Raw genomic sequence first — 22989 nt, forward strand, 5'->3', positions numbered from 1 at the left:
TAAGTATCTCACCGGCTTAGGATTCTCCAAAAATGAAGTCGATCCAAATTTATATTATAAAAGGGATTAAGATGATATGGTAATTCTGATACTATATGTTAATGATTTACTTATAACAGGTGATGATCATCTCATAAATCAATGCAAGAAAGATCTAATTAGAGAATTCGAGATGAAAGACTTGGGACTCCTTCATACTTCCTAGGACTGGAAGTACGGCATAATTCTGACAGCATTATACTTAATCAAGGGAAATATAAATCATATATTTTGAAGAGATTTGGAATGTGGAATCACAAGTCTATGTCTTCTCCAATGGAGACTAATCTACATAAACTTAAAGAAGCAGCAGCAGAATCACCTTCCATAGATTCTACTCTCTACAGACAGATGATTAGGTCCCTTGTGTATTTGGTAAATACAAGACCTGATATTTGCTATGTTTTTAATGCTTTAAGTCAATTTATTTGCTATGTTGTTAATGCCTTACTTACAAGGCACTCTTAATCTTGGGCTCAAATATGAGAAAGTTGATTTAGATTTACATGGATTCACTGACTCGGATTGGGGTGGAAGTGTTAAAGACAAAAAACGTACTTCAGGATGTTGTTTCAATTTAGGATTAGCAATGATATCTTGGATATGCAGAACGCAGTCTTCAGTAGCACAAAGTTCCACAAAAGCCGATTACATTGTAGCAGCGATGGCCTCTCGAGAAGCAGTTTGGCTTAGAAAGTTACTTGTGGGATTATTTGGGCAAGCCATGAATCCTACGATTATTCATTGTAATAATCAGAGTTCCATCAAGCTTTCGGCGAATCTAGTGTTTCATAACAAGTCCAAGCATATCGAAATTCCTCACCATTATGTAAGAGATATGGTAGACAAGAATACTATAAAATTAGAATACATTTGCATTGCAGATCAGACAACAGACATTCTCACCAAACCTCTATCTAGAGTGAAGATAGATCACTTCAGGAAAAGACTTGGCATGGTTGAATTGTAATTCATTTGTTTTATTTATCAGGCTATTGACTGTTATGGGCTCCACCATCTGTATTCATTATTTAAGAGGTGACGATCTTTGAGGTAATGTATTAAAGACATTATGAGAGATGATGATCCCTCAAATAATATATTGAATAGTATAAAACTACTGTTAGATCTAAGTGAGTTCAAGATCAATTGGGACATAAGCATTTCCATGTCTATGAATCACAACTTGATAAAGGAAGAATTTATTCTTCAGACTTTATCCTGTGTTCTGGTAGATCTTAACTCAAGATCAGGTTGTGATATAGGTTGCCAGTTCCTATGAATCACAACCTGGATAAATGAAGAACTTAATCATTCTTCAAATTTTATCCTATGTATTGCATTACATGCAATATTGACATCACTTGTATAAAGTGATAAGTCATATCACAAGATGGTTATATGACTCAATATCAAATGTTGCATGATACCATTTTTTTCAGAAGACTCAGATAGATATAGAGTATCAATCTATGCTTATTCATCGTAATTGATGATGCTAGATATGTTATCTCTCATTATGATTATCAAGTTAAGAGGGAGTGTTAAATAAATATTAACCTGATAGTCATACTAGTTTGAGAAGTGCAGACCACACCTTAGTCTTCTCCCATTATGTCATATGTTAGCCTTTAGGTGCACTAGACTTGGCAATGAGATAGGGGGTGATCCTTGGAAGAAACTACATCTTGTACTAACCATAACAATTTGTTATGTTAGTTAAGCATTTAATTATTTCCTTGAGGTGCCGATTTCTTCAAGTGGTGTTTGGGCCGACCTAGCCTTCTACATTAAGAAAATAAAGAAGATTATCAACAGCAGTTAAAGGATATTAGAAAAGTCTGATTTTTATAACAGAATTTACAGAAACTTTACACTTATCTGATATGAATGGTAAGGGCATAGAATATGGAGAGATATTAGTTGTCCTTTCACTTTGTATTGATGACTGTTAGTTTTTATCTGATCTTGTGATTTGTTACAGAATCCATGGAAATTGAGTGTATCATCTTTATACTTAACAGAATGCTATGTTCACAACTTCATAGTATACTTGTCTTTAGACCCATTGCTAATGCAGTAACACCCGACCATTGTTCTAAACAAAATATTAAGAAGATTAATAGTTATCAATATTATATCTACTTTCTTTTATAATGCCCTGATATATTATCTCTTACAGTATGAGGGCAATATTCCTGTACTCTTCCAATCCACCCAACTTCAGCACATATTGTTGTATTTAAATACAATGAATCCTGCAGTATAGGGACCCTTGCAATAATACATCCAATGATTGTCTACTCCCTTCAACGCGGTTGCTGACTGCGCCTTGTAAACTGCTTCAATATATATGTGTATATTCTCTTTATTTCCTTTGATACCTCGTTTTTCTCTTCCCTGTTCAATCTGTGATGTTCGTCAGATATAGATAAGAATTGCAGCTGATGCTGTCTGTTGCTCTCAACAATGATTAGGGTGTCTGAAATGATTACGCAGATTGTGTATTTGCTCTTTAAATGATGTGTGCAATCTCTGGTTATCAATGTGATACTTACACTCAACAATAGTTCTCGTGGTTAATGTCCTTCTATCCTTACACTCCTGATCTGCTGAGAGGGAAGATGCTTAAGAAGTTTTAATACTAAAAATGCCAAGAAAAATTGTTCGATCATCTTACTCTTTTCCAGGTAATTCCGTTCTATGTTCCCCTCTCATTTGCACCATGTACCCAATATATACGTGCCACGATGGAATAGTCACACCTTTACAATCAATCATGACTTTTAGTCACATGATTTCCAGTGCATTGTTATATCGTGTTACTTGTTTGTTGAATGTATTAATAGTCTTAGTAATGAGTTGATCAACAGTATTTGCTAGTTTATTTAGGATTGTTATGGAATTTGTCTCAGTTCGTGTGATAGAGTTTAAGGCCCAACCCTATATGCTCACTGGGAGTAACCACACCAAGGAAAATAATAAACACTCATGGTCACAGTCCTATCGAGCAGCCATTTGCTATTTATATATATTTAAGTTCATATTATTATTTATGTATATCATGATTATACTATTTTCTTATTTATTATATTATTTGTTATCTTCTATTATTCTTTATGAATATTCATTTATCAAATATACTTTCATACTGCATATATTGATTGGTTAGAATATAATATCATATTATATTAGTTAATATTGTTTGATTATTATATGAAGATTAACTATAATAACAAATTATAATTTATTTGTTCATTAATTTTACCTTATTATTATTAAATTCTACTCAGGAAAGGGGGACATTACAATAAGTTGCTGGTTCGGGTTTGAGTTCAGATATGGGTTCAAAGCACTGGTTTGCCGATATGGCAAAAACTTGAATTGAGTCTGTTAATACAAAAACACACACACACAACCTAGAAGCATTAATTAAGATTAGAATATCACATAGTATCATATGGACACCATAAACTTGTAATTATAGCATCATATATTTCAAGTTCCAGATCATAATATCAAAATAATAATATCAAGTTCAAGTATCATTGCCTCAACTGTCAAATTTTTGCTCCACCTCAAGAAATTAAGTTGTTTGCACCAAAAATGAGCCAAAAAATGAACTTAAGTCTTTTAGACACAGCCTTTTAGGGTTGTGAACTTCAGAAAGAAAAAACTTATGTCACCATTTTTTACACCCGGATTTGATCCTGGTCTGGCCTGGACAAACTGGCCTGCCCAGGAATGGACCCACAGGTGGACCAGACCGGACAAGGACCCGGTTCAAACTGGACCAGTACCAGGGGCTGCACCTGCAATCCTGGCTACTTAGGACTACATGCTGATAACCATACCTACATGATAGATTATGTAAATTACTAAGATTTTTACCATTTTAGTTAATAATACTAATAATAAAACAGTTAGATATATGGCATCTTGATATTTGACTTATAGCCCTTGAGGAAAATCTGTATTGTTTCTTTAGGTAGAGAGTTTCCCTTCTGATCTAGTCAGAATTTTAAATACTTGGGGAAGCTAAAATGTGGACATACAAGCTCCAATCATATTGAAACTTCACACGAACCAAGCCTCCTTGGAACTTCTACAGAAATGAGTTATGCGGTCCTTAATTTTACCAAGGGTGGAAGATTCATTAAACATCTAAATCTAAACCCTAAGGTTCTGATTCATCTAATTGGGGGCTGGATCTGGGTCTGGTTTTAACCCAGTCCAGATTCTGGGCTGGTTCAACCGTGGGGAGTCACAAGCTACTATCCAACTGGACCAGATTTGTTCTGGCCATACCTGGACAGAACCCATGCCTTTTCTCATATGTTTTGTTTCTCTATCTTATGCAAGTTTTTAGTAGTCTGTCCATCCACACACAGGGTGCAACGTTTCTCACTTGCATTCTTGTTCTTCATCTGTTGGTACAAATAAATTAGACCTTCTACTCTGACTCAATCAATACAAGCCATCCTCCTCAAATGTCTTGTCAAAGCTGGTATCTGTGCTCTCAAATGTGGTGGTGTTGTTATTGTTAATGCTGCAGCTGTTTTAACAATACAACTGTCCAAATTTTGTAAGGTTTGCCTTTCTAAGAAGTTGGAGTATATTACCGGCTCCATTTCTTCGTAAAAAGCAATTATTGGATGTTAAATGTCATTAAAAAGTTAACGTTATACATTGTTTACTCTCAATACCTTTTTAAGTGGGTTTCAGCTTTAAATATCGTTGCCAATGTGAAAAATATAACAGTGTAATGGCTAGTTTGTCTAATATATATTCATTATGTGGCTATCTTAATCTAATTTCTGTTTTTTGGCTGCAATTATGCACACATCTATGATTTTAAAATTTTATATGTTTTTATACATAATTCTGATATTGTTTTTGGTGTTTCTAACATATCAAACTACTCTAGTCAAATCTGAACTTTTAATTTACTCGAAACCCTTGAGAACAAATTTATATAGCTATAACAGCATGACCATAGGCTTATACAGTTTTAAGCACCTTTTGCAGAGAAATAAAATTGATCAGCATCTTTCCATATTACAACCTAGAGACCATGTTACTCAGTAGGAATGGCTTCAACAATATATATAAATTTCTTAGAAATTAAAATTTTGTAAAGATGCAACATAAGGGATAAACATGAAAAATCTAGTGCAAAGCATGGATGCCAATGACTACTGTAGAAAACATGTCCAAACATTTATGTATCTTCAGCTTAAGAATTGGACAACCTTAATCCAGGCATTGATATCATGTGGGAATCTTTAATGATGTTGTTGGATGCAAATTTCTAGTTGACCTGCTATTATCTCAAAGACCATGTTCTCTTTTGTAGTCAGTACAGGTAGGAGAATGATCATTCATTCGCTTCTGTCAAAAATATTATTTTTCACAAATGTTTTGTTTAGAATGTGATGCCTCAGTCTTCATGTACAGTTCCATTCTGCCACTGAAAACACATCATAAAATTTCTTCCAATACACTGGGAAATGCCTCACAAAAAACACAGTTGAAGCAGTCAACTTCTTAGATTTTCATTTTATCTTCTTGCTTTAATCTCAGTCTGCTTGATTAAAAACATTAATTATCTTCAACTTCTGTCAATGACAAGAAGCCATGTATTTATAAGGTTGACTTTGGTCAATGTGCAGCTGAGCTGATTAAGTGATAGTAAAAAGAAGATAGTCGCAGAGTGAAATAAATATGAAATTGTTGACAGTTCAAATAGCTGCAAAGAACAGAAATAAAAGAAAAGGTTTGGTGGATAGCTGGAACAACTGTTAAGAGTAGTTAGCAAACATTTAAAAAGCAGATGACAGATGGAACCACTGTAAATGGTAAACTAACATATGCATTGGCCATTAAATGGTAGTCAGATATGAATAAAAGCAACTAGACAATTAGGAACGCTGAATGGCATTGTAAGGCTCTGGCTTACTGTACAGACTTCTTGTATGTAATGAAGACATTGAGAAATTTAATGATCAAGGCTTAGGTCTTTTATTGGTTATTTTACTGCCATAGGCTTAAGTGTTAGGTACGTCTTTGATACTATTTTCATTTTCACAAGAGCACAGCCAAGATAATCGTACAGACTCTACAGAGTGATATGAAATAATAAAAGACAGTAAGAAAATGGAATGTGTTGGTTTCCAAAAGATCTGCAGATACAATGCATAAAACAGAACAACATACATGTGTCAGTTTAATCAAGCAAACCATATTTATCAGTTATTCTCTTTGTTGATTAGGCTTCTATCTTATTATTATTCAAAAAATCATACTTTGATATTCTTCTTTTGCATTGTATTAAAATTTACTTTGTTGATCTATCTATTTGATCTCAGGAGCTTCTTCCGTCATGGTGGGAAGGGGTGCTTTATGGAATGCATCAATTTTTAGACCTGAAGGAACATTGCCTTGGGAAGATGTAAAGAGGGAGTACATGCGTAAGGTTTGATAAATCGGTCTTGCTCATAGCAGTTGTTAGGTTTCCAACTTTTTAGTGTACATTAACTTTATTGGTACAAGTTTTTTATTTATATTATTCATGTTGAGGTTGCAATTAACAAAGGCAGTTGGCACTCCTAATTTAGAGATCTTGGAATTGATGTTGGATGATTATAAATTTAGAACAATGTTTACTGAATTACATTTGACCATAGGGCTTCCAAATCAGCTCCTTTACTTTGCCTCATCTGAGTTTGCTCTTCCTCTCTTACCTCTAATTTCAATTAAATGTGATCATCTGTACTGAAGGTCAAAAAATTTCTAAAATAATTTCTTACAGTTCTGTGCCATTTTTGGAAAGGACTAAACCACTACACTAATCACTTCCATTCTTGGTTGGATGATTAATTCATTGGAGTTGATTGTGTAGACAGATTCTTAAGTACACCATGTGAATAGTTTCAAATAATGGTAGCTGTTGATCTTCAATTTTGCTTTACCATGGGTCTGATTTCATTATCACATGGTTGGCATAAGGAATTAACTTGTATTTGTAACGTCTTTTCTGTATTACTTTTGACAATAGCAAATAGCTCATCTACTCTGCATGATCTTGGTTTTCTCATCTGCACTTTTCATGAACTTGAGATGAATTTAGTCGCTCATATTGAACATCAGAAAATTTGTTACACATTGTGCCCTTTTTGGAGTATCTGAAGGAGTATCTGAAAGCATTACTATTTGTTATTCCCCTTCCCTTTTTAGATGGATACCTCATCGTAGTTGATTCTATGTACAAATTCTTAAGAATTTCACCATGTAACAGTAGTTCCAAATAATGGTAATCCTGGTTTTGTTTTGACTATTACATGGATGGGATGAGGGTGTTGACCCATATTTTTGAAGTGCATTGTTTTGAGTCTAGATCATACTATCTGTTATTAATTAAATTATTAATTAAATGGATAGAATTCACACTGTCTTGGATTCTGATGATGTTTGTAACGCTCTGTTCCCCAACAGAACTCGCAGGTATTCCTACGCTTTTGTTATCCCTTATTCCACCCTCAACAGGCAGCTGGAAAGGGTCGTACAGAAGGATGGAGCAAACTGTGTATGGGACCAGATGAAGTATGGTCTGGGAAGTGTCATACGCAGACAATCTTAGGCTGTATGGTGGCAGCCAGAACAGGTATGTATGGTGAATTATGTGCCCATGCAGTCGAGGAGAGGTTGGAGTCGTACGGTGTGGGGGAACTGACTCATAGGCGTGCTGTACGGAAGGCAGTCAGGTGGCTGTATGGAAGGATGGAGCAAGCGACCGTGCAGTTGGTACAAGGGTCGTACATGATGTGTGCTAGAAGATGTATGGTGACTCCTAATGACCATATTGAAGTATGAATGGGCAGTCGAATGAAGATATAAGGCTAGACTTGGAGTGTCTTTAGTGGTGTCGAACCCAGTGCAAATGGAGTTAATGATTTAAATGAGACATCTGCCAACCGCAAAGACAAATGCCAAAACATATAATTGCAATTAATATATTTGCATACAAAGATGGTGCTCTAGATGTGCTATACCCGAAGCAAAGTAATATAGAGAACAAAATAGGGTGAGGGTTGATGCCCATTGAAATTGGAATAGCCAAGTAGGGAAGATCTTCCACTTCTGTAATGGCAAACAACATTGAACTCCAACAAGAATTTGCAGTACAATAAAATAATCCAAATCGCATACCTACAGCAACTAACCCAATGAACATATATACCTCATCGGAGGAAAACTCCCAAGAGAGAAACAATGTGCCGACACATGATATGACAAACACCTACACCTACGGAAAATTAAAGATGGACCCAAGATATACATAAAACAATCAGGACTCCAAATAAAGTTATTATTATTATTTTATTTAATAATGGGGATATCAGAATGTTCCAGATGACAAGGTTGAGGACTACAATTCTAACAACAATAATTTGACTGAATAGAATCCACGGGTACATATAATCATTTCATTGATTATTTGGCATTTAAGCAAGATATGCTCAGTATTGAGAAATAATTGGATTGCTTAAGAAAGTAAAGTTTGACTCAAGGATTAGAAGATTAGAAACATGTTTTCAAACTTGACACAGATAATTAGATGCCAAGAAGATGATTGTGAAGCTTCACGTGGTCTATAAAGTTCAACATCCAACATTTCCTTCTATGAAACAATGTACCATCCAAACATAGGCCAGTAAAACTCATCCAATTGTAAGTATTTGATACATTGGTGGATACTAATATATGTGTTTTCACACCCGTGGATTGTACTGGTGTTGGTTTGGTCCCTCTTACCAATATGATCCCATTGTACTCTTTGACAGGTGTTGTAAGACACATTGCCTACAAAAAGTGGGTCGAGTTGGCAAGTTTGTCTTTTATGAATCCCTTGCCTTTACAGAGTGGTTCAACCTCACAACTTCACCATTTGGCCACATACTTTGGAATCTCCCTTAATATAAAGAATAAAGGTTTGAACTGGCCAAACATCAAAAAACAGACAATGAACAAACTGGGCCATCGAACAAACTCTTGGCTTATGTTGGCTAGGAAAAGTTCAGCTAATCAGCTCTCTTTTGCTAGCAATCCCCATCTATCTACTAACCTGCATACTCTCTTTAGAATTATTCAGATTGAAATCATTAGAGTGGACTGCAATTTCCTTTGTAAAAGAACAAATGCGACATTCAAATATCCCCTAGTTGCTTGGTCTGAGATTACACACCAAATTTAGAGGGTGTCTTACATCAAGGAGTTTGATCTTTTGACCAGGTCGTCTTCATGAAATATGCTAGCATTGACTCAAAAATCTCGGTTGCCCTAGTGCTGGAAATTCTGGGTAAAACATAGTCTTGATTGGTATTGGTATGGAAAAAGGTAATCTCTCTACTATTGCAAAACACATTTATAGGGAACTCAGCTGCTTCCCCTAATATTAACTTGAGAGCTTTGCAACAGGATAGTAACATGGTTTTAGCAAGACTGAAATGGGCTTTTCACACTCAGCATACCCAACCTAGATAATTTTAAGTATGCCTCTGGAATCAGAATCTCAAAAAGGTTGTTTGTTACTTCTATAATGTCCTCATTTTATATTTTCTAGAAATTTCTTATTTATTTGTATGTCTGATTTCTGGAAGCAAACTGAAACTGAAACAGCAGCTACAAATTTAAATGACTGACTGAGAACTTTTTGTTAGTTTGTCAAATGAGGAATATAATTAAACCTGCATCATAATTGACCATTCTGAATGATGTGGTACAATATTCACATACTTGCTGGTTTATAACTTATACAAGCCCTAGATTGTCAAATGACACTCAAATATGACTTGAAATAGTTATGACAGCATTATTTCACATCAGGAAACGTTGTAACAATATCCCCCATCCCCGATGCGTCCCCAACTCAGAGATGTTGGCGATTGGGGTGGAGTGGGGTCGTCCTTGTGGTATGCTGATTAATTATTATATCTTCATTTATATTATGATATAATACTAAATATTATATTTTAATAATATAACTTCTTTAACAATAAAAGTTATTATAACTTATTATTTATTCATCCATTAGTTAATTATTATTTTTAAATCATATTTCAAAACAGGAACATCACACTCACATAAAATTACTTGAGCATACAAGAATAAGTGAGTGCAGACAAGAGCGCACAAGTGCATACACGTGCAATTAAGAGCTCACAAAAGCATACATGAGTGTATGGGTGAAAACAAGAATACAACCATACATTTACTCCTAAGTTACCAGATTATCCCTTGGACCTAGGAATTTTTGGTTCAGTTCTTTCAAAAGTCTGCTCCTTGTCAGATTCTGTTGAAAGTCTGCTGTAGAGATCGAATTTTGCTAGGAATTCTCTGAGAGGAACCCTGGCAGAATTCAGATGACTTTTGGGCGACTTTGGTTTCCAGCAGAGGAACCCGGACAGAATTTCAGAGACTTTTGAGAGAATTTGGTCGAAAAACAGCTTTTTTGTTTACTTTTTCAGAAGGTATTTTTCACCAAATTAGACTCAAGTGCATGATTAGCCTCAAATTACTAACCATATTTAATTCTAATTAAATGCTACTTGAGAAGAGGAATCGAGATTTATAAAAGTGGCATGCATCTATTATGGAATGTATGAAATACACCATATACCATGCATAATAGCATATAGCCTAACATGTATCGAAAACTATGGATTGAACAAAATTCTAAAGAGATCTTTACTGTGGATAATTCTGGATCCAAAGCCTGCTTTCTTGGCTTCATCTAGTCTGATCCAAAGCTGCTTTGTTTGAATCAGTCAGTATAATAGTTAATGTGCGAAGCTTACAATATGGCAACAATCACAACCTTGGCCTTGCATAGGCCTATAGTGTTACTTTTTGAGCTTCTACTTTGCAACAACTGAATGATGATGATTTGTTTCATGGTTTTTGATGATATTTGATCAATGGTGGCTGATTATTAATGTTGAGATTATTTTTTTGAACTGAAACATTGATGTGGTGGTATGTTTTGCTATGTTGCTTTAATATTAGCATAGTGGTGTATGAGCTTATTTGCTGCTATATATATATATATATATATATATATATATATATATATATATATATATATATATATATATATATATATATATTTTTTTTTTTTTTTTTTAATTTTTTTTTTTAAACATATATTCTTGTATGGACGAACCCAAAACGAATCCAAACCCAAACCCCAAAAAAATTGAACAAATTTGAACCCAAATATCAAACCGGTATCAGTACTTGAATCCGAACCGGCAACTTAGATTTACTCTTGAACTTAACAAGTTTCTCAGTCACGCAATGCACCATGACAATTACAGAAATGTGGGTATATGAGATCATTGAAAACGGTTCATTACAGTTTCTTGTAAGCAATTAAATACATTTCTTGCATATCTAATTGATAATTGTGTGTAATATGTATACATAACTTTATTTCACATTTCATGAAGTGTTTCATAGTTAGAAATTCATGCATCATTGCTATATGATGAAAATATACTCAAATACATAAACTATCATATACTATCTAGTATTTTTTTTAAACACAATTAGCTAAAAGAAATCAGCAAGTCAAATCAGTGGGTATCCAAAAGCCTATCAAATTCCAAGAATTTCAACTATTATACACATCCAAATGAAAATATCTTATCTTTCTATGCATCGCTGAAGATCTAGAATCATTAAAATTGGAATATAGCTGCTCAAGGAGATTGGTACAGAATATAACATTAAAGGCCCCTACTCTTTAATAATCTAAAAATCAACCAAGTACCCTCACAAGACATATCTATCATCTTGATTTTTAACAATAATTTCATATCCTAATTATTTCAATTTATGATCAATCAAGGAAAATTATTGAATCTAGGAAATAAAGTGCTTTATAAGCATTTGTAACTCAATTATCATATTATCTAGATTCTAAATACCTGCTTCCCATAAAAATGAAGTGATCTAAAATACCCAAGCCCATATATGAATATCTAGATGCTATCTTCTTTATGTTCTATATTTTCTATTGGTCCCAAAAAAGCTATAGGCTATAGCTAGATTTAATTTGTCACTAAGATTTCAATCTTAAGATCAACTGCGGTATCTGAAAGCGACATTTAAGACGAGACTATATTATTCCAAACTAAAAGTCCATATGATGAATGGCAGAGTTCAGGAAGAGGAAAGTTTGAAATTCCATATATTGATCCTATATTTTTCTGATATTCAGGGGTATTATTGCCGAGTTTAATACTTTGATATTACGGTGGACAAAATATCACTATGAAATCTCCTATGGGCACTGTGAAGACTCAACAAAATATCCTTAGAAAAACACTAAGTCATTTGGTGAAATCCGAAATATCCCACGTTTTGGTGTTGTGGAATCTGTGAAAAATGAAGACTAAAGTTTCATACGGTAATCAAATTATTAATCAGGCTTAATAATATTAATATTGTGTGATAATGCCTCTTATGTTTGGATAGAAAAATAGACATGAATGGATTTGTAGGAAGTGGAAATGAGGTTAAGCATGTGTTTACTTGACACTGAACTAATTATCAAGGATACAGTCTGTTCATGTAATGTGTATGCACAAAAATGTGGATTGGGTTGTTGAGAAGGCAGTGCAAACTAAATATGCTCATACGTAGGTTCAAATTCCTAAAAGGAGTAGGCATGATTCTCCAAAAGAAATTGAACCAAAGACGAGAACAAAATAGGGTATGAATGATGTAATAAAATAACTCCAAGTACCTACGTCATACTGAAAATACAAACTGGGACATCTGTTATTTGGCAGTAAGCTGCCAAGAGATGTGACCTTATGACCTGTTGAGATGAACATTTGAAGAACAGAAGTTTGAGGATGAAAAATATAACTCCCACTAAACTCGTCTTCGCTGGGACTATTGCAATCTGGCAACTTGTAACAGATGGATAAAAAAATTCACTCTTGGAAGCAACTTTCCATTATCCATGATAAGGCAAGGAACAGAAAATTAATACAAAAATAGAGTAGAATGGGTGGATAATCTTATCAGGGCAGTCAGCATGAAAAAGAGATGTCATATTGCGGCACACAGTGAATGCAAGATTTGCAGAAATAATATTGATGAGTTAATGTCCAACAAGTGACCACAAATTGGTCAATGGGACTGAATAGTACAAACAAAGGGGAAGCCCCTTGCAGGGACAACAAATAGTGACCGAAGATGAGCACAAACAACTATAGACAAGCAAGCGGGGTGAGCAGAGAACTCCAAACCACCAAACCAACTCTAAGGAATCAGAGTAGCAGAGAAGAGCCTTAGGACCGAAGGGTAAAAGCCATAGGATGACACTATTGGATATTCTAAGTTTGATTGGAAGAGGGGGACTGCTCTATGTAGCCTACCGACTTGGAATGACCAAGAGACATACCCAACAGCCTTTTTTGTTGTGCATGGGGAGAGAATCAAAGAAGATAATAAGTTGGGAAGACTATGAGTGCGAGGAGCACAAAAGCGATTGATCTTGGAGTCTGATGACCTCCTACAGGTAGAGAGCAAGGCATTTCTCATTCACGAAACTAAGAAAGGTGGAGAGAGACTGTACCTCTAAAAAGGTAATAGAACCTTCCTTTGATCTAATAGTAAATAGGGCAGTAGAAGGTAAAGTGCTCCATCTCAAACTCGATGAGGTAGCAAAGTTGGCAAACTCTGTCGATTTTGTCCAACTGGTGATTAGTCTCAACCTAGAGTTAATGGGAGCCCACTCTGAAAGAACCAAGGGGGGTCTAGAGAGAATGTGACCAATGGTGATAGATGTAAGGAGGATGAACGATGAGCCCCTCTTGCAACTAAAGAAAGTGCTCTACATGGAACTCCATTTTAGGGAAAAGGTCTTTGCGGGGTTTGACCCAAGTGGTATGAATGAACTGCCTGAAAATGTTGGTTTTCGACACACATTTAACTCTTTTCTACAAGGGAGGAGATGGTGAGGAGCCTACAAAGAGGACTGAAATGGGGGTAGACAATCTATTTTAATCTAATAGAGTTAAGGAGGGCCGAAGCTTCAACAAACTAACTACAAACTCAACCAAAAGAAGTAGAAGTGGGAATAGTCTCTAAGGAGCAATAAGCAAGGTAAGGTGTAAATGGTAATTACGTCATTAGAGTAATTAAGTAGTTGTTAGGAAAAGTCTTGTACCAAGAGTCACGCCGAATGGTTCTTATAACCAACCCGAGTGCTATATGTAGAGACCATTTGGAATGGAAAGGGTATGGTAAATATTGGAGATCATTGGTATTGGTAATGGAACTCTTTGATACAATCAATAAAGAAATATTTTGCCATTTATGTGTGTTATTCTCAGAAGTAGTATGAATGTTGCAATAACATTGGTAATTAGACTTGGTATATAATTCCATACTCCGTATGGCAATAGACTGCCATATCTAGCAAGTAATCACTTCCATACCTAGTAGGTAAGCACTTCCATAGCTAGCATAGGGCTACTTCCACATCTGACACAAGGCTCTGCCATATTAGGCAGGAATCTCTCTGGCGATAGATAAAATACATAGAGAAGCTAAGGAAGTCGACATGACAACAACAGTTTCTGTAGTAGAATCTTGCTTGCACTTTATTAAGGAAGATTGTCACAATGACTTTAAAAGGATATTCACCAACCAAGGATGGCTTATTGAAGAGATAGAGGAGCAGTCTCAAAACTAGTAGGGATTGAGGATTGTACAGGCACATGCGTCCTTCATCGCCATTCTATCTCATATGGTGGGGACTTTTTGGTCTACCTTTTTGAAATCGCAAAAAAGCTAATTGGGAATTGGCAAAGACAAAGGGTCATTGGATTATTCCTGGAGAAAAAACAGAGAAACTGGAAGCTAAGCGCAAACAGGAAAAGGTCGTGCATACAGAAAAGTTGGCAGCAAGAGAGGTGGAAAGGATGGATGCGCTTAGGCTTCTACAGGGGGCATGAACTAAACAACTCATCACGACATGGGATGTGAAGCTCCTAAGGCAGCAACTAGCATGACTGACAGCATCCACAAACCCAAGGACGTCATCTCGTCCATCTCAGTAAATGTATTGGTTGCGTATTGTTTGGAAGACGACTTCTTTTGGGGGGAGGATAATGTAGATGGTAATTATGTCATTATAGTAATTAGGTAGTTGTTAGGAAAAATCTTGTACTAAGAGTCGCGTAGGATTGTTCTAAATTCTAATAACCAACCCAAGCGCTATATGTAGAGACCATTGTAATGGAAAGGCTATGGCAATATTGCAGATCATTGGTATTGGTAATGTAACTCTTTGGTACAATCAATAAAGATGTATTTTGCCATTTATGTGTGCTATTCTCAGAAGTAGTATGAATGTTGCAATAACATTGGCAATTAGACTTGGTATATAATTTTTTACTTGGCAATAGACTGCCATATTTGGCAGGTAAACATTTCCATATTTGGCATAGAATCACTCCATAATTGGCATAGGACTACTTCCACATCTAGCACAAGGCTTTGCCATATTTGGCAAGAACATAAGGGTACTAGTGGCATCCCACGTTGGAGTAAGTGAAACCATGGAGAGGATGCAAAAACCAAATGAGATTGAAGATGGCCTCAAGTTTGAAGGGGCGTGCACCAAATTGAACAAGAATGATATTATGAGTAGATTGCTTACACTTGATAATGTGCCAAAGTAGAAGAATCTAAACCTGCTTGTTAGAAACCCAATTAGACTCTAGTAAAGAAGCCCCCCAAACCACAAAGTTGTAAAGAAGAATAGGTCAAGTGAGTATCCAAAAGTGTCATCTTGATGAGGTGTCGTGGAACTGATGTCAGAAGCATTGTCTGTGAAGAAGGGCCAAAAACCATACCCCTTGATGCAAGGCTAGATGGCATTGCCTCAAACTGAAATGAGGACCAAAGAACTTAACCTCCTGGCAAGTGTAGGAAGAGGCAATCTCAATCTCTGAGCCATGAAAGAAAAAGTGAAGATGAGAGGTCTTAGTATCATTAAAATTCATTATCTAAGTAGAAGCAATCTCAATTTTAGAACCATTCAAGAAAGAGTGAAGATGAGAGGTTTTAAGACCATTAAAGAACATTATTTTCATTTCCCCCAAATTAACCATTGGCTACCTCAAGTTGCACAAAGAAGCCAAACAATCCAATTGTCTCTACAAGCCCTTGTTAGAAGAGGCCAAAAGAACGTCATTTGCGAAAAGCGGGATAGAGATTAGAACCTGGTGGAGAAGGCACCCATCATCCTCTAACAAATGCTCATGAAGAAACTCCTCTAACTCATGGATAGAGATTAGAACCTAGTGGAGAAGGCACCCATCATCCTATAACAAATGCTCATGAAGAAACTCCTCTAACTCATTGATGTCGATCCCAAATGAAGTAGGGAGCAAAGGGCGACCCTGTTTAACACCAATAGTATTGTTGATGAAGCTAGAAAACCCACAAGAAGTCTTGAGGCAGCCTAGAAAGTCTCATAATGGTAGTCACGAAGACCTTAGACATAACTATTACATCCCAAATTTTGACCTAATTTAAAATGTAGTCGTTGAGGTTCACATGAAGTCAGTTGGCAACTTAATTTGTTATAATCTTGCGAAATGGTAAGATGGTTAGTCGTTATAATTTCAAGTGAACATAACAAGCTAGTTGATCATTTATCACGAATTCATGGAATTGATAAAATGGTTAACCATTATGATTATTTGTGATTAAATAATTTATTATGATAATATAATTTAATTACAGAGAATTTCCTTGCAAAAGACACATCGAAGGGGTGGAAGCATTGTCAAAAAAGAATTAGGCACAGGAGCATCACCATCACTAGGTAGATGGATTGAGAACCTAGCGACTTGAAACAAGATACATTTGTGGGACCCGCATGAGCTATTTAAATAAATAATTTGAGAAACATAAATAATTGAGTTAAAATATAAAACGTACCTTAAAGGATTTAATTTGATCTTTCACCTTATTATTATAATAGATATATTTATATACGTGCATATAAATATAAAAATGATATGTCAACCTGTTAATATATTTAGATGTACATATATAAATATAAGATTATAATAATATTCAAAATATAATAACATTTGAATTATAATCTTCCAACTCTATTCTTTTCTTTTTAATATTTTTTGTTTTTAACCAATTAAAGTACTTGGCATGATAAATTGGCAATTGTCAAACTTTAATCTTTCCAACTTCTCTTCCAATCTTTTTATTTTCTTTTCCTTCTCTTTTTCCAATCGATTTAATGCTTGGAATTTGAATGGGCAAATAATCTTTTAAGTTATGGAAGCTAAGAAGTCATGGCTAGACCTTATAAAATGGAAGCTGTGAGAGGAGTCAAACACATTTTTTCATTTCTGAATTCTCTCTGGTATTGTTTTCAATTCTCCTTGCCTCTCTAACGCCAAACTCTTTTCTCATTGCAAGTTCTTACTTCCATCGATACCCCTGCAATTATCAAATTTTAACCTTGATTCAGACAAAGCAATTTTTCCCTTTGCCATGCAAGTATTTCCGGCTAGGAATCAGAGGTATATGTGTTGAAGGTGATGTCTTCAAGCAACTGGAGGGAAACCGATTTCAAATCAAATTATGAGTTTCAAACAGCTCCGCACTTCACCAGGTCATGTAATGCCATATCAACATCATTTTTTAACAGCCAATTAGATTCACAAGATTCCTTCTCTTCCAGATTTATCTCAAGGCTACAGTATGAGTTTGCTGCATACTCCATGCTTTCAAATTCCATAACAATAGATTGCAAGTTATATTCGATTTTCTATAGCAGTCGGCTAGGCTCAAAAACTTCCTTCTTGTTCGGGATCACGTTTTAAGCTTTGCTGTATAATCTATGTCATTGATAATGATTTTCTTCAGAACTTTCATAGTTTTCCAGAATCATCATAAAAAGAGTCAAATAGTATTCCTTACGGGAGAGTTTTCCAAATGCAATAAAACTTGATATTAAAAGTACAATAACATCGAATTTCATAGCAGCAATTCTCAACATTTATCATGATGATATCTAGTTTGAAATTTACAAATTGACCTTTTTAAAATTTAACCTTGTTCATGGCAAGTGAAAGCCAAGTAACCATGGTATGGATCCATAAATTATTATGCCACTGGATATTAGAATCGGATTCTAGAATCCTTTAAGAACATAATCATGTAATCACAGATTGTGAAATGCTGGATATATGTAATCTTCTTGTATAATTGACAGAAGCGGTTGTTCTGAGAATTCCGAACACTTGGGATTCACCCGGCTGTTTAGCCAAGGAAATGGGTGATGAAGTGAGAAAAAGTAATCTGCAATAACATGAAATAGTATCAGTTATGATATAACAATGTTTATCATTTTTATTTGAATTATTTAATAGTTCATTTATAATCTTGTTAATTGTATGCTTTTGCTATCAAGTCGAATAGAGTGTTTAAATACCAAGATTCTCAGTAGGTGACAGATGTTCCAAGTCCAATTCCAGGTAGGGAAGGTCTTTCTCATTGGAGATTGTGTGGGGAATAAGTTAAGGTCCGAGGTTAAGTAGTTAAGCCTTTGACAATGTTTCACCTCTTCCCAAGTTTTCAGATGTACAACAAACAAAGAAAAGCTATACATTCAATTGTTGTTAGAAACAGTTATTATCACTTTTATGATGTATATGCAAGAAGGTAAGATTAATTGAGTTATTTTATCGTTACAATTATTTTACACTTAGATGCAAGAGATAGATTTATGGATTGTCTTTCATTTATATGAATACCAAATATGAGCATATCTTCTAATCTTATGTTATTGCCACAGTTAAGCAATCGAAAGGAAAGGAATGATACAGTGGTATCTGAAGCCCTAATTAATTTAGTTCTGGAACCCTAAATGATACAGTGGTAACTGAAGCCCTAATTGATACAGTGGTGATGCAGGAGCATCTTGCATGGAAAATTATTGAGAAAAATATATATATATATATATTATTGAAAAAAAAGATTAAAAAAATTATGGAGGAGAGAGAAAGTGACGAAAATTAGAGGAGAAATAATAAAAAAATAAAAAGGGGAAAAAAGAAAAAAAGAAAGGAAAAGGGAATTTCTATTTTCGAGGTGCATAGGTGGCATAATAGAAAAAATAAAAAAATAAATGGTTGTCATTCCATTTATCGAGGTGTGTGGGAAGAATTCTGGAAAATTATGAATGTTGTAGAAAGTTGTGGATATTGTAGAAGGTTGTGGATAAGTCATGCATGGGGTGGTAAGTGCCTATTTAAGCAAGGCATATGAGCATTTTTAATCAAGCTCAAGGGGAAGCTTGAGGAGTAGAAGCTCAAGGAGTAGTTTGAGAAGTGGAAGCTTGAGGAGGAGTAGCTTGAGAAGGAGAAGCTTGAGAAGTAGAAGCTTTGGAAGGAAAAGCTTGACTGTGTGAAAGTTGGAAGGTGTGAAAGAGAAAGAGGAGAAAGTGAAGAGTGAGTTTTCCTGAGACTGTGGACAGAGTGCCAAATGTGAGGCAGTTTACAGCAGGATTGTGATGGAGTTGTGAGTGTGTAGACAGAGCGCCGAATGTGAGGCAGTTTACACTTGGATCTTGGATTAGGTTTGTGAGAAGAGCTAGTGACTGCAGTTTAGAAACAAGGAGGTTGCTTGGTGGCTTGCGAGCACAAGTTGAGATCTCAGAGGTTTCTACCAGAGTGTGGATCTAGGCTAGCTTGGGTTTGGATTGGATCTTGAGAGATCTTGTTGCATTCTTGGTTATGAGTTGGTAAGGGTGGTGTGGCCCTTCGTCAGTGGTATCAGAGCGGACCTCTATCAAGTGGTATTAGAGCAGGAGTTCCTGAGTGCACAAGTAGATCTCTGAAGAGTGAGGCAGTTTGTACCAGGACCTTGGTTGGGTGAAGTTTATTAGAGTGGGGTTTCCTGAGCGTGTAAACAGATTGCCGAAGCTGAGGCAGTTTGCACTAGGACCTTGGGAGGACATGCAGATTGATTGATTGATGCGGAGATGGAAGACTGAACTTGTTGAGGCATGATTGTAGAGAGCTGGTGGATTGCAAATCCGTTGTCCTAGACTTGTGATGTGGTAGGTTGCGATCTGACTTGCAAACAATTCGAGGTTGTCACAAAGAGTGTGGGAAGGATTTGTTGTAGAGGGTTTACGAAGATCTTGGGAGATGGCTCCAAGAGGATTGGACCCTAAGATGATTGCGAAAATCTATGATATAGTGGAGAGGAATTTTTCTAAGATGATTTCTCGATTGGATGCTAGATTGGCTAATCAAGCTAAGAAGGTCAAGGTGGAAGAGGTTGGTTTTGCTAATCAATTTGTGGAGTCTGATGCAGAACCTGCAGAGCAACTAGAGGTTGTTGCTGAAGATATTCCTAACGTTGTTGATGTTGGGACAGAGGTTGGTTTTCGTGGTCAGTTGGTTGAGTCTGACATGAAGATTGTGGCGCACTCAGTTATGGATGATCCAGTTGTTGTTGGTGGTGACTTGTATCTTACAGACCATCTTGTTGTGAGCAATGAGATTGCTAGTGTTGAGAGTTTGGCTTGTGTTGATGGAAATTTACATATTGCTGCTAATGTGGACTTGGTTGTTGTTGATGCAGAGTTTGTTGCTACGGGTGTGAATTCACTAGTTGCCGATGTGGATGAGAGTTTTCTGTTGAAGCATTATGTTGAGTTTGTTCTTGGGAGTGAGCATGTTGATTGGATGTTTGAGATTCTGGTGTTTGATAGAGTAATGCAAATGTGGAAGATTTGCATGGTGGTTTTCTTGTCCTTGTTGAGGTGGAAACCTATGGTGAAGATGAAGATGGTGGTAGATCTTTCTTTTTTTGTGTCAAAGTGTGGGACACACTTTTCTATCTACCGAGGGAGTCTGATGCAGGAGCATCTTGCATGGAAAATTATTGAGAAAAAATATATATATATTATTGAAAAAAATATATATATTGGAAAAAAAAATTTTAAAATTCTGGAGGAGAGAGAAAGTGATGAAAATTAGAGGAGAAATAATAAAAAAATAAAAAGGGGAAAAAAGAAAAAAAGAAAGGAAAAGGGGATTTCTATTTTTGAGGTGCATAGGTGGCATAATAGAAAAAATAAAAAAATAAATGGTTGTCATTCCATTTATCGAGGTGTGTGGGAAGAATTCTATAAAATTATGAATATTGTAGAAAGTTGTGGATATTGTAGAAGGTTGTGGAGGAATTCTAAAAGGTTGTGGATAAGTCATGCATGGGATGGTAAGTGCCTATTTAAGCAAGGCATATGAGCATTTCTAATCAAGTTCAAGGGGAAGCTTGAGGAATAGAAGCTCAAGGAGTAGCTTGAGAAGTGGAAGCTTGAGGAGGAGTAGCTTGAGAAGTAGAAGCTTTGGAAGGAAAAGCTTGAATGTGTGAAAGAGAAAGAGGAGAAAGTGAAGAGTGAGCTTTCTTAAGACTGTGGACAGAGCGCCGAATGTGAGGCAGTTTACAGCAGGATTGTGATGGAGTTGTGAGTGTGTAGACAGAGCGCCGAATGTGAGGCAGTTTACACTTGGATCTTGGATTAGGTTTGTGAGAAGAGCTAGTGACTGCGGTTTAGAAACAAGGAGGTTGCTTGGTGGCTTGCGAGCACAAGTTGAGATCTCAGAGGTTTCTACCAGAGTGTGGATCTAGGCTAGCTTGGGTTTGGATTGGATCTTGAGAGATCTTGTTGCATTCTTGGTTATGAGTTGGTAAGGGTGGTGTGGCCCTTCGTCAGTGGTATCAGAGTGGACCTCTATCAAGTGGTATCTGATGCCCTAAATGATCTAGTGGTAATTGAAGCTCTAAGTGATAACAGTGGTATCTGAAGCCCTAAATGATCCAGTGGTAATCAATGCCCTAATTGATACAATGGTATGTGATGCCCTAATTTAATATAATGGTACTCATCACTTGATTTTGATATAGCGGTTTTGGATGGTAGTTGTTATTTGATATTGTTATGGTGGTATTTGTAGACTAACCTGAGTGGTTGCAGAAGCATCCCAACAATGACTTCTTGGTTCAAATTCCATGGTATGTGGATTTTAATTCCTATAGTAAATCCATTGATAGTGTTTTAAGTTCTTAATTAAGAAATTTTGTTTAATTGTTTTTAACCGTCAAACCCTTTCATATGAACGAAATTGATTTTAACTAACTTCCTATGAAAATGAAGTAATAATTGTATTTCTTCGAAAATGTTAGTTGTTAATTTAGCTCCAAGAAAACATGTTACGTATGGTATTAGAGCGCTGGGTTCAATTCTGAAACCTTGGGCCCAACACTTTGTTTTGAGAAATTGAAAATGTAAATGTTGAAAAAGATTTATTTCACATAATTGGATATTACAATCAAACTAGAAAAATCACATTGGGAAATCATCCAAAATAGCCAGAAAGGGCTGAGATGATATGAAATGAACAAATGCATAAACTGCAAAATCATAAAGATGAAACAGAATTAAAAAGATGAAATGATTGGCAAGTCGAATGGTGGTGATCGGGTCATTGAACCCAAACGGAAATCCTTGGCCAAGGTAATTTATAGGCATATGTGTCATTCTATGATCACTTGATGTCTGTAGACGTCAATTATATAGGTATAATTGATTGAGCACTCAAACCACCCGGTTGCTCGGTGACTTGACTGAAGAACATTCCAAGGAAGCTATTCTAATATGTTAGAATGTGTGGGGATAAGTATGGTTCGAGGCCAAAGCTTGCACAATCCAAAACAGTTTCTATGTTAATCTTGATAACATGTTATCAAAATCCATGATGATGACTAAATAATTCTTCTCAATTGAATGTTCTTAGCATATACTTGATGCAATTATATTCC

The 22989-nt window shown here is 35.7% G+C and overlaps 1 protein-coding gene across 2 annotated transcripts in view; it reads left to right on the forward strand.

Annotated features, from left to right (window-relative positions):
- LOC149551583 (Aldolase-type TIM barrel family protein) overlaps window positions 1-22989 on the forward strand; it is a 166433-nt gene that overhangs the window by 134923 nt on the left and 8521 nt on the right. For both annotated transcript variants that reach the window (XM_089787100.1, XM_089787099.1), the window contains exon 7: window positions 6408-6514. In XM_089787100.1, coding sequence (XP_089643226.1) covers window positions 6408-6514 — 107 coding nt within the window. The remainder of the gene's footprint in view (window positions 1-6407; window positions 6515-22989) is intronic.

Source organism: Cupressus sempervirens, chromosome 6 (genome assembly GCF_028749045.1).
Source record: "Cupressus sempervirens isolate cs-2001-9-10 chromosome 6, ASM2874904v1, whole genome shotgun sequence".
Taxonomy (NCBI): Eukaryota; Viridiplantae; Streptophyta; class Pinopsida; order Cupressales; family Cupressaceae; genus Cupressus; species Cupressus sempervirens.